Here is a 15,069-nt window from a genome sequence, read left to right as displayed (position 1 = left end):
CTAAGGTCATGTCACTTTCAAATACATATAGAATAGGGTTATGCAAAAGCTATGGCGAAAAAAGTATTTTTACGATCAACATGCTCCAGACTCGAGGGTTTGCACTAAAGCATGCATGACTTCTTCATTGTAATGTGTGAAATCCATATCCGGATGGACCATTTTTTCTGCCAACAAGTTGTTCTTTTTTCCGAAAAAAGTGTTTGTATTAGCATCACTGCTAGTATTGACCTATGTATCTATAGATGTGTGTGTGCGTGCTTACCAATTCCGCTCGTAAATATTTCAAAAGAACTGCTGTTCTTGCAAAGCAATCAAATTGTAACCAATCGTCTAGAACGATTCTGCGTTGCTTGTGCTAGAAATAGAACATCATGTTGTTTTAAATTACGATTCTTTTGGTTTTCGCTGAAAGGATATTCTTTATTGCTTACTTTGATGCGCAGATCCGTGGATAATAGAATGACGGCTACTGCATCCACAGATGCTGTTTCCCACATGAAAATCTTGTCCTTTACGGCGTTTCCTGTTTTGTTCATAACAACAGTATGGTAGACCAAAAAATCAGACAAGAGTGTATGTTGCTTTTGGAAGAGAACAGAGGATGGATGAATTTGAAGCTCAAACGACTTATTCATAAACTGTTGGGATGGGCGCAAATATTCAGCTAGCTTAGGATAAAGACCAGCTGTTAATGCGGCGTTGACGACCGGAACAGAGTAAGAATGGACATCGTACGCCTGTGGAACCTCGCATAGCTGGATGCGTGAGCGTTTGAGGTCATAGGTAGTGTCCCTCAAACGGTCATGATGACCCATTCTCACGAATCCGATACTGACAAGAAGTCCCAAATACTGGCGTTTCATATCTTCTATCATTTCCAAATTTTGCTCACTCAAAAAGTTTTCTTTACAAAAGGCCCTCAATTTCCTTCGAAGGCTTGATTTCGATACATTGTCCTCTTGTAACTGGTATATGTAGTCTCGCCAAATGGTATATGCTTTGTAAATGGTTAAAAAGTCTGACTGATAAGCTTGGAAGCGAGCTCTCGCCGCATCTGCTTCATCTTCTTTGCCAAAGGGCCGGATGAATGGACTTTTAAAGCTCAAAGCTGCAGCAATCGTCAAAATAGGATCTAAGCAGCGGAAAATAGCACCAAAGAGTATCATTTTGCCAATATGAACGTCGACTGGCAGATGAGATAAATGTGCTCCTAAAGGCGTTAAGGATTCTTTTCCATCCGTTGTTAATGCTTGGACCTAATAAGGCAAAAAAAGAAGCCGCCCACGTTAAGACAACGACGAATGCACTTTTTTCTTTTTCTCTATTTTTTTTTTTTTTTTTTTTCATGTACCTCCTGCAAGGTCAAGATGGCATTATTAATCATTTTTTCAGAAGGTGCGTCTAATGCTGCGCCAAGTACATCTCGAATACTACCGAGCTTACAGACCTTGATTCTCAAACAAAGCTCTTCTAGGGGTAAGCGAAGAATTTCAGGCGTTTCATAATCAGGCATCTAGTACGGAGAAATTTGCAATGGTTTTAGTAGTTTTTTTTTTTTTTTTGTCAGGCTATTTTATCCTCAATACAAAGGCCAACATTTACCATGGTAAATCTTTCCTGAGTAAACAGGTGAAAGCATATACCCTCTTGAACACGACCCGCACGGCCGCGTCTTTGACGAGCATTTGCTTTCGCTACATACTTTTGAAGTAAACGGCTTACTCTCTTCTTGTCGTCGTAACTGGTATAAAGAGAAAGAGACATTTGCCATGTTAAATTATGTCAAAACAGAGGGGTCCATGGAATGACTGTACCTGACAACCCTCGCCATACCGGTATCAATGACAATGGTCACATCGCTGATAGTAACACCTGTTTCTGCTATATTTGTGGAGAATACAATTTTACGAATACCATCGGGAGGTACCTCAAAGGCCTTTTCTTGGTGCTCAGAAGACAAGGTAGAATGCAGAGCAATCAACCAATATTTTTTGGGGTCGCCAAAGTCATGATGACTGGATACAAGATCATAAAGCTGTCGAATTTCGTTGATACCAGGCAAGAAGACAAGAATAGCGCCTTTATCACGGATGTTGGCCTTGGTTGTCGGTTTGTAGTGTCCGTCTGGTTCTTCTTCCTGGTTCGTGCCCGAGGGTGCTGTACCTTTACGGTGACAGATGTAATCCAAAAGCTGAAGAATTAAATCATAATTGATCTTTTTATCATCCATTCGTTTTATTGTTTTTCGTGTCTGTCTACTATACTGCGTCCCTTCTTCTTCTTTTTCTTCTTCTTCTTCATCGACATCTGCTGCACTGGCGTCGATGGTGAGTTTTGACTCTATTCTTGTGGGATCGTAGGGATCTTCGTCATCAGAGTCTTCTTCAAACATATCATAGTGAACCTTTTTGGAAGTACCATGTCCTCCTGAAACGTACACATGTCCTTCCACTAGAATATATGAATTTCACTACTCGTGAATAAGAAGCTTCCAATGGATAGGCTGAGAGGATAAGTTTACCTGTTTTGATTTTACTGCGTCTTGATGCAAAACGGGAATCCTCCTCGAGAACGTAGCCTAACATAGGAAATGAAGAGAGAGTCAAGTTGTCATTTCACTCAGTATCTTTCACGGGAGAGGGGGGGGGCGTCTATGGATGGATTACCTGTCTCCTCAATGACATCCTCCAAATAGCGTACATGCACAGGGTATGTCCTTCCAGGAACAGAAATAACAGGACAACCACCAAAATAGTGAGAAAACCTGGATGCTTCGACGGTAGCGCTCATCAAGATGACCCTAAAAAGGCAATGGCACAAAGAAGGGTTTGTTTTCACACGATATGAGCGAAAGGGAAACAGGCATAGGCTCTCACTACTTACTTTAGGTCGCGACGAACATCCATCAGCTTTTTCAGCACAATTAATAAGAAATCACTTTCCAGCGTACGTTCATGAACTTCGTCTACCACCACATGAGTGACGCCGTTCAGGTATGTATCGCTTTCTAATCGACGTAGCAAGATTCCCTGGAAAGAGAAAAAACAGTGAGGGTTTAGTTCTTTTCTCTCCAACAGGGTGCATGGGGTGGGGGGGGGGAGGTAGTCAAAGACGTTACTGTGGTGCAAAAGAGTAAAACATTTTCTGCCGACATTTTACTTTCCAGTCGAATTTGATAACCGACCATGGCATCTCGGCTGCCTGTGGATCTCGGGCGGTCACCCATTTCCAAAGAGACACGGTTAGCAATGGACATGGCAGAAATACGACGCGGCTAATTGTTTCCATTAACGTGTGTGTTAGCCTACGGTGGTTGGCGGAGGATTCGTTTCAGCATCCTTATTACCTGTGTACAGATGACCGTTCCTGGTTTTCCTGCTCCTAACAAGAGATCTTCAGCCAGAAATTGAGGAACTTGCGTACTCTTACCACTGAAAAGAGGAGAAGGTGGATAAAGCAAGAACCATTGAAGTCAGTCCTTCCGCCATTCACGACTACTATGATTGGATTCCAACAAAATGCTTACCAACCCGTCTCGCCAGACAGAATCAAGACTTGGTGGTGTCTCACCAACTCTAATATTTCGTTTCTCTGAGCATAGATAGGAAGCGTCTGTCGTTTCTCCTAAAGATGAAAAAGTGAATAACCTGATCCTATTTGGGATTCTTTTCACTTACATAGGAAAATCATGGTGTTTTACCTTCATCGAGAGATATTCCTTTTTATCCAAACGGCTTTTAAAGTTGGCGCGCACTTGAGCAAATTGTTTTTCAGATTTGGTTGGCGTCATGGCATGTTCTTGTTTTACAGTTGGGTCCTCTGTAGATAAGAGTGCCTCTTTTTTCTAAGCGAGGACAGGAAGAAATACGTGTTTGATCATCGATGGGTGATAATAAAGAAATGGCGTCTTTTTTTTTTTTTTGCTTGATATACTTACGTCGGTGTCCTCGCTTATCGAATGATAAGCTTTCTCGACGATCTCTGTCAATAAAGCAAATCTGCGTTTATCAGCTTCCAAGCGTGGTGCTTCTTCCGCCAATCGCTGAGGGGAAAGAAAATAGAGTGGTGGACATTCAGTGGCAAGCGTCTCGACAACATGTGTAAAAATAACTAAATGTGGGTGGGGCGGCTCCCACCCACTGTACCTTTTCTTCAGCCCACGCTGACCATACGTCTTGATAACAAGCGGGAAAGATTTTGTAGATAGACGACATGGGTTCTAGTTTGAAAAGAGCATATATCTGGCCAGGGAATCAATAGAAGGATCCTGTAGCGAGTCCCTACTTTTTTTTTTTTTCACTTACGGCTATCAACTGCTCAGCAGTTGGTTGAGTGGTAGCAGCCATCCCTTCTGGCAGCTCAAACGAGAGAGGTTCGGTGCTGTCATTGACGGAATGGAGGATCAAGGCGGAAGTCCAAATATTTGTTCCTCTCAACGTGGAAGTATAGGTTGACTTTCCAAGATGGTGTTTCCTACAATGCTCTTGGAGGGCGTCCTTGGGTAAGCGACGGGGGGAAGATGTAGGTAGATCGAGATCAATGATATTCCAGGCCATCGACGGTGGGTTTGTTGTCAAAGCCGCTTCTTCCTCTTCTTCTCCCATCAGTAAGCCTCCAAAGAGCCCTTCTTCGTCCTCTTCCTCGTGGCTGTGGTTGTGATGGAGAGTGTCATGGTCTACGATGACGTAGGCTTCTTTTTTCAACTCTTCTCTCGCTTCTTCTTCCTGCTTTTGCTTCTTCAATAAAGCTCTTGCTTCGATTTGTCGTTGACGGTTTTCATTGGCTATTTTTTCCAGGTGTTGGTGATAGATGGCCATTGCTTTCTGTGGGTCAAAGTCCCAATCCGCTTCCAGACTGGCCATCTTGTCCTTTAGCTTTCGGATATCCTTCTGCACGCGGACCCATTCAGCGTCCGAGAGAACCTTTGGAGGGTCTTCTTCTTCTTCTTCTACGGTCGTCGTTTTTTTAGGCTTTTTCCCTTTTTTACCAGCGTTGTGATTATTCGGCGATTGCTTTTCAATGACTGAGAGTTGTAATTTCAAGGACGCGTATTGTTCATTGACGTCGATTTCCTCTTCATCCTAGGGCGGAGAAAAAAAATGAATTCCATTTTCTGATGATTTGCTCAGGCTATCCTAGAGACGAGCGTTTTCTTTCTTACCATGTAGTCTTGTGCTGCTTGCAAAATACGTGCTTTGATATCAGACATGGCTGCTGCTTTGTCCTGTCTGTCGCTACTCTGACGTTCGGGTAAAGTCACCTTGATGTCTTGTTCTTTTGTCGTTGTTATGGCGGATGGACTCGGGGTGCTTGCCTCGTTGCCATTTTGCGCGTTGTGCACTAATATCAATGCATCGTCTTCTTCGTCTTTAAAGTACTTGTCAAAAAATCCAACGGGCATTCTTTCATAAGGTACATGGACACAAAGCTTTGACACATAGAGAGAGAGAGAGAGAGAGAGAATAGCCAAGAAGGGCGTCGTATGATTAGCTTGTCCATCTATTCATGGTTACCAATGATAAATTACCCAATCGAGGTGTTCTTCTATGGTATCGGCCAAAGTGGCACTGAAAGAAGCAACTATATCGCAATCATCAAAGCCTAGTTTTAGCAACGTTCTATAAAGGACATCGAGTTGAGCTATCCCTTTTTCCTTTGCTTGTTGACTTGCACTATGATTGGACGTCAAAAATGAAGTTTTTGTGCCTGAGTTTTTTTTTGGTTTTTTTTGAAAAAAAAAAAAAAAAAGAGGGGATGGTTTTCTTTAGCATTGGCCATTGTACACAGTATAGCAAAGTGAGCACTGACCATCAAGCCGTCCATGCTGTGTGTTGGCATTGACGATTGGAAGCAATGTTTTTTCAATATCTGCAGAGAGTCGAAATTTCTTGACGGGGCGTTCCTCTAAAAGTGCTTGTTCTGAATCGTTCTTTGTCAGACGGTCCAACATGAGCTGCGCTTTATGATCGTTGAGCGATTCATACTTTTTGGCAAGGTTCAGCAGTGGATCCTTTTGTTCTTGAAGAAGGCTGCGCTTGTCCTGTTGCTCCTCGATGGTCGATGAAGCTGCTGTTGGAGGTTGTTCTATTTCAACCACTGCTGGAGTGACTGACGTGGTGGACTCGACTTTTTCGTCCGTTGTGGATGGTTTTTTGGACGGCGTCGATACAGTAGCAACACCGCGATGAGAGGCCACTTTTTTTGTCTTCTTTTTCGCCATGGCGTGAATGGATGAGTGTCAATGGCCTTTTGTTTGATAAATAGAAAAAAAGGTGGGTGGTTTGCGTGTTTTATTTGATCTCATTGAACAGCAGCCTCCTCTCTGGGTACAGTCACACAAAAGCAGCTTTTCATGCCAACCTGTCAAAAAAGGGGATGGGAACCCTCTTTCCTCAAAAACGTGTGTCTTGTTGCTTGCTTGCATAAAAAAAAACAGTTCCCTTTTTTCCCTGCAATGGATTGCCTACATGATGCCTGATGCCAGGCCCTTTTCATCTCACTTTTTTTTAATAAAAGTTGGGTTCCGCTGGACTGACGCGATTTATATAATAAACTAAAAACAGCAAAACAAAATGGCTTCATTGTACAGGATGATACATGCATATTTTATTTAAATTATATAAAGTAGTAGAGGGACCTTGACGAACAGGATAACAAAAAAAAAAATGATTATTTACAATGGAGACCCCCCCAAAAAAAAATAAAAAAAATTACAAACATTACATAATTAAAAGGTAAAAGAAAGGTATACAATAAATTAAAGAACCAAAAAAAAAAAAAAAAAAAAAAAAAAAAATTATGAAAGAATGATGAGATTTGCCTTTGCTTTTTTTTTTTTTTTTCTCTTTTTTTACGAGTGAAAGTCTTTGATCAATGCTTTGATGGAATCGATTGTACCAAAGACGCAGCCAATGATACCCAAGAATAATGTTAAAGCACAGAAAGCAAGCTCATACCAAGGCTTATTCCTGACACCTGTTAATTTCAAGTAGCATAAGATGGGTAATAAGAAGACTAAACCGCAGTTGGCAAGAGCGCCGATCAAGCCCATAAAATCGTCGAAATAGGGAATGAAAACAGCCAAGATAACGAGAATCACCATGGTGCATGTACGAATCACAGCACGAGCACACCAGGCCTTGAATTTACCTAAACGTTCGTCTGTGGCATGGACCCACTCTTCGAACTCGAGAGAAAAGGAAGTGGTGTAGATAGGAATGGCAAAGATAACGTGAATGGTCATGACGATCATCGAGATGATTTGCGGAACACTGCCGGCGGGAAGAGAGCTGTAGACGGGAGACTTTGTTTCTCTACCAAACGACCAATAACCGGGAACAGCGGTGAGAAAATACAAAGCGGTACAGGTAGATAAGCCGATCGTGACAGCCCATTTCCATTGGTGAGGTTTCTTTAAGGCATGTTCGACATGCGGATAGGTGTTGTTTCCGCCAAAGGAGAAAGCGATGGTGGACAAAGCGACAGGAAAGCCTTGCCAGATGACCGAGTCGTGGACGACCGGTACTTCGGGGTGGGCATTACGGAGAAGAGGGCCTTGGATGGCAATAATAAAGACAGCGACCATGGTACAGACGGCACCAATAGCCGCAATGGCGGTGACCTCTTTCAACGTCTTGAGCACTAACGATGGGATCAAGAGGAAAACGCCCCAAATGATGGCCCAGATTTTGTAGTTCAACTCACCGGCAGTGCCTTTCAACAGAGAGGACATGTTACTGCTAGCTAATACAACGTAAAGAGCCGGACAACCAAACAGATTCAACAGATGAAGAGCGCTTGCTACAAGGTAGCCAGGGAGACCGAAAGCGTGTGTTCCGATCTGCTTATAGTCTGAAAGACGTTGGCCAGGCTTATAGTATAAACAGCGGATCAAGACAATACCAGAATACACAGCCATAAAGTAGGCCAAAAATAAGATGAGAATACCCAGCCATCCACCGTCTGCAAAAGCTTTAGGCAAACCAAGTGTACCGGTACCGGCGACGACACATACCACATTAAAGTAGGCTGTCAAGAAACTGCCGTTTCCGTGTCCATATTCGTTCACCACACTGGAGGCTCGATCTTCCTCAATGTATTGATCCTCATTGGTTGTTTCATAAAACCGTTGTTGTTTTTCAGATCTTATTGAAGGCGTATACGGTTTTTCTTCCATTGTTGTTTTTCAATCAGTGAGGATGTGTTTTTTGTATTTAACTTTATAAAATCGAGTGATATGTCAATCGATCGATTATTTGATTGGAAAAGAAAAGACGAGCGAAAATACAAAAATCAAAAAAAAAAAAGAAAATCAGATATATTGAAAAAATAAAAAAAGGAATTGCCGTTTTATATAGAACAACATTTATATTATTTATATTATTTATTTTTTTTTTTGAATCCTGGAAAATTATCAGAGTCGTACAAAGTTGAAACTTTTTTTTTTTTTTTTTTTTTTTGGTAAGATAGAAAGGATAAATTACAATTTACGCGCCGCTCCCAGAGACCCCGCATTTAAAGCTGAAGCATTTTGATTGGTTCAAACGATTCTCTAATTGTCCTCGCTTACCAAAAAGGCTTTTTCCCATCTTATGACTCTCAAGACGCAGCGATTACTAAAAGAGGCTTACCACTTTATTTTTATTTGTTAAACAGCCGATCTCTTTGACCTTTTCGTTCTTTTTGCTTGGATTGACACTAATAAAATAGCATATATCTCACGCACACACCATCATGAGAGTTTGATGACAATGGACAGGGAAAAAAGTGAAAAAAGAAAAAAACCTATTTTTTTTTTTTGACTAAAAAACAGACATTTTCTCACGAAAAACCCAGTACAAATAGTCAAACAAAGGCAAGAAGTACCAGATAAGCTTTTCCCTCTGACATCGATTTGGTTTAGATCCAGCGTCACACGTACGAGATTTTGCACCACACTAAAAATAAAAATGCTTGTACGACCATGACGATGATATATGTCCTAGCAACACATATTCGTTTATTGGATGAATGGGCAACCCTCCTCACTTTTCCTCTTCCTTTTTCCCCCTCCCCCCAATGTGTCATTGGGAAGCTGAGTTTTAATTTTCATTACCCTTTATTTATAATCTTGAGGGCGCGCGCGTCCCTTTCCTTATCTATTTATCACCAATTGTTCTCTATTCCGAGAGTTCCCTCTTATGGTAGCCAGTCCCCTTCGTCATTATCATGAGCGCTCCCCCCTCACTTTCCCAAGGCTAATTTTTAAGCTCGCAGATCATCTACACTTTTGTTACCGCTAAAAAAAGAAAAAAGAGGTAGTTTTGTCGTGTCTTTTTCATAGTACCTTTTAAACACAAAACGATCCACAGATTTGGGAAATGGGTCACCGGGAAATACCGTGTCCATGTGACCCAATTTTTTACACTTATCAGTAGTAAAAAAAAGCCAAGCTGTACCTGCCATTTTTGGTTGGCATTCATATCTTCAAAGGTCGCCAAGATGGACAAAGAAAAAGACAGTCATCCATTGATTTGATGACCGAAATCAAAATAACCATTTTGACATGAACGGGAAAAAGCCAAAATGGCTCGCCCTCCCGCGCGGTGGCGGCTAAAATGACTCGGGCAAATTAGCATAGTGTGAGAATATCTGCACTGAAAAATGTCTCTGAAACGGGGGCGCTGTGACATGGCGTATCATACGCCTTGAAAAAGTCAAAAACAGATAAATAGCCTCTCCTCTTCCCGTTAAGGGTGGCTGTATTACTAATGGCATAAAAAGCATCCTTTTATGCCAGTGACGGACATTATGCTTGAAATTCACTGCATTGCAATGCAGCCGTTTGAAACGCAATGATACATTCACGAAAAAATCTTGGCCATTCAACAAGAAGGGAACTTTACACATTCGCTTGTGATCGACTTTTCAAGCTGAATTTGAAAGTATACAGTCTACATACACCGACTCTTTTTCAATTCAGTTTACCTACTCATCCTCTGAAGACACATTCGAATCAACATGGTTGTCTTTACCCCTTTTTTTTTCCCAAAAAAGATGGTCACACACAATGTTGATGTCACTATGGAGAAATAGGAAGGTAATGGCGCGTAGATAAAAGTTGTAAGTGGAAGCTTAGGGTAGCCATCAAGGAACGAATCATTCATCTAGAAGGTATTATAAGCAATTGAATGTCCGCAGGACGTAGAGACCTCATCTGCAGACTTACCTGGGATGTGAATGCTTGGTGTGTCCTACCTGACATTGTCAACTACAGAACTGCTTTTGATGCCGTCTCGCAGAAAACGGGGTCCAAGAGTAATTACCACTTACAGCGTGCAGAATAGGCCCGAATTCAATCCCAAACGATCATAGACAATGACCGTTGTGAAAAAGGTTTTGCAAGCGAACGATGTGCTGGTTCCCTCCATGACGATGGCTAATGAAATAAAAAGCATAAGGCAATAACAAAAAAGGAAAGTCTGCAGGCCGTTGGGAGGAGATGCTCTCATGAGGACGAATAGCCAACTTGTAATTTACTTGAACAGCCTATTTTATGTCACGCTTTTTTTTTCCAACACGCAACTGTTTCAATCACTCATCAGATAATTAATTGTCTGATGTCATTCATTGCAATCATTATCCAAAGACTGTATTGATTCTCCTCCTACCGTTTGTAATTATCGTACCATAATTACATGCAAAAAAAAAAAGACAAAAAACCAGCGAATCATGAAAGACACTGACTAGGGCAAAAAGTTCAAAAAGTATAATTTCACACGCTGAACTACAATGCGAGTGGAGACTTTTTCATAGGGCTTCCAATGTGTGTTGTAATTGTTTCCCTTAAAAAGTCAGGAACGGGTATTGTCGTGCAAAGAATATTCTTTTATTACCCCACATTTTTTTTCTTTTGGACACAACTCCCGTTCCGATTGTGCACTTTTCTTGAAACCCAGTCTGAAAATGGTGATTGTTATATTCGCTTTTTGAATAGGTCAATGAGGATTTTGAGACCTTTTATTCACTCACTTTTTAGACAATCTTTTATACAACACTGTAAAGCCAAGATTTATCTGCTCTCCTATCCTACTGCAGTCAATTCATCTCAGCAGCAGCAGCAGCAGCAGCAGCAGCAGCAGCAGCAATCAGTTTGTGAGCAGCGACGCGTTTTAATTTCTTGATATTCAAGGACTACACATCAGGTCGGTTCCTCTGACTATTTTTAGTCCAAGGCATATTGTCTAGCTTATTGTATAGCGTCGGTCAAAACTCTATAGACTGCATCTGCAGATACCCCCCCCTACACTATTCCCATTGGCTGTATTCTGACCCGCTCCTTTTTCTTCAACTTTTACACGGCTTACTGCTTTCACTGTGCATCTCATATTAGCTCGAATGCATAAGGCGCTTTTCGTAAAGAGTCGATATACGATGGATCGTATACATTCATACGCCATTTTGATGAGGCTGTTCGTACACGACAACCCTCCGTCGGAAACAAAGTCATTGCTCAAAACGTATTGTTTGCATTTCAGGTTTATGCTCGTGCAATATACATACACACATACACATACACACACACACACACGCGCGCGCATCCCTTCCTTTCCCTGCCTTTTTTCGCTGAACCAGCATACTAGCAATACATCTTCTACATCCAACAAGAAAAGGATCAACGCTATCCTAAAGTATACGGGGGATGTTTTATCTAAATTTTTGATTCATTTGAAATTAAAACACAGAGCCATGTCCATCTTTATGCAGACTTTTGGAGTAATAGTTGTATTGATAAATCAAGGAGGAAAGCAAACTTTCTATACTGATGAAGCAATCTATCTCTTATCTCTTCAAAGTATGAAAGAAGTCTCCATTTTTCTATCTTTTTTTTTTTTTTTTTGCTTTTTTCTCCCGACCCCTCGCTTTAAAAATGCCACCTTATTTGATAAGAGCCAAATTTGACGAAGTAATGTCCTCTATTTATGACGAGTTGGAAGCAACCTATGATTGCTTTTATTGCCACTGTACGAATATTGGAAGAAACTGCGGTGGACTCTGTCACGGTTCTTTTCATCAATGGAGAAACTCCAGACATTTCCCGAGGCTCGAATCAGTGGGACCTAATTCAGAAGACGTCCGAAAGTTACTGGTTGAGTTTGATACAACAATCCGTACTCTTTTACGCGACCTGGAGGATCTCCGCAAGAGGAGCGAGCCGTTGACAGAGGAAGCACAGGCCTAGAAAAGCCCATGGGGAACTGCGTTGGGGGTTTTTTTTTTCAGTCATAAGATACGCCTTGTATTTTGAGCATCATCCCACACGAAAAGAATGACTGAATACTGTATGTTTTATCAACTGTTATATTTGCTGCTGTTTCAGTATCTGGCTCCAAAAACACACACACACAATAAACAAAAAATTTCTCTTTTATTTTTAATTCTTTACGAAAACTCTGCAAAGTCCATACGTGAATGGGAAAAACCAAGTCGGAACTAACCATGACTATTTACCTAAGGCACGGGGTATCCTAGCGAAAAGATGTCTATGCCAACAGACGTACTTTGAACCGTTTTGACCATTGTACCTGTTTTAATAGGATGCGTTTCTTGTTCACGAGCCCAATAAGCTTTGAAACAAATCAATAAAATCGCTTTCACAGCACTTTTTTTAACCGTTGCTATAATGATTCAATTTTTATTTCTGCAAAGTTCAAATGAAACAAAAGGCTTTCTATATTTGCTATGTATAGAATTTTTCTACTCCTCTTTTAGAAGAAAGCAGGCACTTTGTTTCATCGTTTTGGTTCAGTCAGCAGGGGGGAAATCACTGTTATTTTTCGTTTCAATGCCAATGAAAATCTATTTACTTATCTAGAATTCATCAGGCACTGAAAAAAAAAAAACCAACTTTATATATCATCTTGCCAAACCCTAGCTTAAGCATAATGAACTTGATGATGGAGGATCACCATGGCCATTGAGGAAAACCCTACCAAACCCTACCAAACCCTACATTCTAACTGATTTGATCACTCATTGTTCTATTTTCATTGTTTCATTTCGTTCCTTTTCTTTTTTTACGTTTCTATAGTTACTCCAGTTTTTTTTTTTTTTTTCTATTGTTGTGGGTGCTTCCAAATGCACAGTCAAAAAAAAAAAAAAAAAAGCGGGAAATCCAAGAACAAATCATCCTGTTTGTTGAAACCTTTCATCTTTGTTCAATAGACTCCCTGTCATCCCCTCACTCTTTTTGGATTCCTTTCTTTCTTTTATTTGCCCTTTTCTTCTTTTTTTGCAAGCTCTTTCGATCTGATTTGTTGTATAAAAGACGATAACTTATACTAGCAAGAAAAGGAATTGTCTCATTTTTCAACTAGAACAATACATGTATATGATTCTCAGCAAGCTATGACAGTTTTATCTAGTTATGGTGAAAGAGTCATTGATCGTATAAGCATGTTGGGTATGTGGTTAGCAGTAACCATTTGTATCAGAAACTTTTTTGTCTGTCTGCGCCAATATCGCAGCACACACGGCTTTATGTAAGTATCTCCCAACGGCAGCAGAAACGAGTCATGATGAGCTAAAAATCCCCCCCCCATTTCTTAGTCATTTGATGAATATGACACAAGTCGTTGTTTTATGCATTCATCGGTTTGTGTACGGCCTTGTTCCTCTTTTTGAAATCACGACGTGTGCCTTTTGGCCCTTACTTGTATCTCTATGGCATCTAAGTACGGTCATGAACAACGAGCACTTGATTTTTTTTCTTGCCTACATATCTAACCCATTGCACCCAATAATGACATTTATAGCCTATCTTCTCTTCTATGCCATCATGTTTAAACGTTTGATCATTTTAGAATCGGAGAAACATTCCATATGGATAAAGATTATTGGTGTGTGCTTGATTACCTTGAGGCTGGCTGATTGGCCTTATGAACTTGCTTTCCACAGTTTACAGCAACAAATAATGCACCAAACGGTAGTCTCGGGATCGAATTGTCATGCTCAATGGTAAGCACCTTGCACATTGTCCGGTCCATGGTGTAGGCACGCTCACAGACCCTTTTCATTCACATCCTCATGCAGGGGCACTGGAGTCATCATATTGAATTTTGTGGCAGATGCACTCAACAATCTCTTTCTAAGTGGCATGTTTGTCAGAAGGTAAAAAAAAAAAACCCAAAAAGTAAAGCACCACTTGTATACGACCTCGTAGTTCTAACAACAGCGCCTCTTTTTCTTTCTCAAGACTCTATGTTCATATGCAATCCTCTAGCAATATCATGAGCCATCGCAACAGAGTCATCGAATATGTGGCACGCAAATCCCTTATCTGTTTCATTTTGACATTCGTTGTGAATCTGATAATGAATCTTCTTAAAGTGACACAAATCTTTGGTAATCGCTCTGATGTACGTAATTCTTTTATTTCTTTTTACGGGAGTGGCAAAGGCGTTGTTTATCAACATTTTTTTTTTTTTTTCTCCATAGGCGTTAACGGCCTATTTTGAAATTGTCGAATCGACACTGTTGGTGGAAGCGCTCAAGATGGATTATCTACGCTTACCCAATCAACTGTTTTGCGAGAATTGCGGCCTGATTATCAATTCTTATGGTGAACGAAAACATAGTCATCCTCTTTATCAGCAACAAATAAACGATCAATTAAATACGATCACTCTAGATATACCCATCACCTCCACCACCACCACCACCACCACTACCGCCACGAGTCCGCAAGGTACGACTTCCAACGCGCATCCTGTTGAGCGCGTCCACCGCTGCATCACTACGAATACGACAACCACCTTACCACCGCATGTACCATCCTCCCCGACATCACGCAATATACCCTCCTTTGTAAATCAGAGATTCTCTTCAGCGGCAGCAACAGCGAACAGTAGCGTAAATCACAACAATCATATGAAAAGTACCACCCTTGATGAACGCCATCCACTCACTCCTTTATCCATGGAAGAGGAAATGGCGTGATGGGTGGATGCCTTTTTTATCTACTCTCTCACTTTTTTTTTTTTTTTTGTTTTTTTTTGTTTTTTGTATTTCTTCTACTTATTCAACTGT

At 40.9% G+C, this 15,069-nt stretch overlaps 3 protein-coding genes across 3 annotated transcripts; 1 reads left to right on the top strand and 2 right to left on the bottom strand.

Annotated features, from left to right (window-relative positions):
* Positions 1 to 75: 75 nt before the first annotated feature.
* BDF20DRAFT_912195 (uncharacterized protein) lies at positions 76 to 6,223 on the bottom strand (the record flags this gene model as incomplete). Its single annotated transcript, XM_053083924.1, has 19 exons — positions 76 to 183; positions 266 to 358; positions 435 to 1,259; positions 1,355 to 1,516; positions 1,606 to 1,744; positions 1,818 to 2,454; positions 2,525 to 2,581; positions 2,670 to 2,803; positions 2,887 to 3,032; positions 3,122 to 3,277; positions 3,350 to 3,434; positions 3,530 to 3,627; positions 3,704 to 3,847; positions 3,941 to 4,045; positions 4,149 to 4,244; positions 4,308 to 5,084; positions 5,165 to 5,431; positions 5,531 to 5,675; positions 5,787 to 6,223. 19 exons carry the CDS (start codon positions 6,221 to 6,223, stop codon positions 76 to 78), a joined length of 4,611 nt encoding a protein of 1,536 aa, XP_052937210.1.
* Positions 6,224 to 6,829: 606 nt separating this feature from the next.
* On the bottom strand, positions 6,830 to 8,229 carry BDF20DRAFT_864411 (transmembrane amino acid transporter protein-domain-containing protein). The gene has a single exon (XM_053080729.1). It carries the CDS (start codon positions 8,177 to 8,179, stop codon positions 6,854 to 6,856), a length of 1,326 nt encoding a protein of 441 aa, XP_052937209.1. The 5' UTR covers positions 8,180 to 8,229; the 3' UTR covers positions 6,830 to 6,853.
* Positions 8,230 to 13,126: 4,897 nt separating this feature from the next.
* BDF20DRAFT_864400 (uncharacterized protein) lies at positions 13,127 to 15,013 on the top strand. The gene is made up of 6 exons (XM_053080728.1): positions 13,127 to 13,523; positions 13,591 to 13,715; positions 13,797 to 13,998; positions 14,074 to 14,151; positions 14,237 to 14,399; positions 14,479 to 15,013. Exons 1-6 carry the CDS (start codon positions 13,390 to 13,392, stop codon positions 14,977 to 14,979), a joined length of 1,203 nt encoding a protein of 400 aa, XP_052937208.1. The 5' UTR covers positions 13,127 to 13,389; the 3' UTR covers positions 14,980 to 15,013.
* Positions 15,014 to 15,069: the final 56 nt, after the last annotated feature.

Source organism: Mycotypha africana, assembly GCF_025528875.1.
Source record: "Mycotypha africana strain NRRL 2978 chromosome Unknown BDF20scaffold_4, whole genome shotgun sequence".
Lineage (NCBI taxonomy): Eukaryota > Fungi > Mucoromycota > Mucoromycetes > Mucorales > Mycotyphaceae > Mycotypha > Mycotypha africana.
Note: the sequence above shows the minus strand (reverse complement) of the source record. Positions and strands in the feature narration are given on the sequence as shown.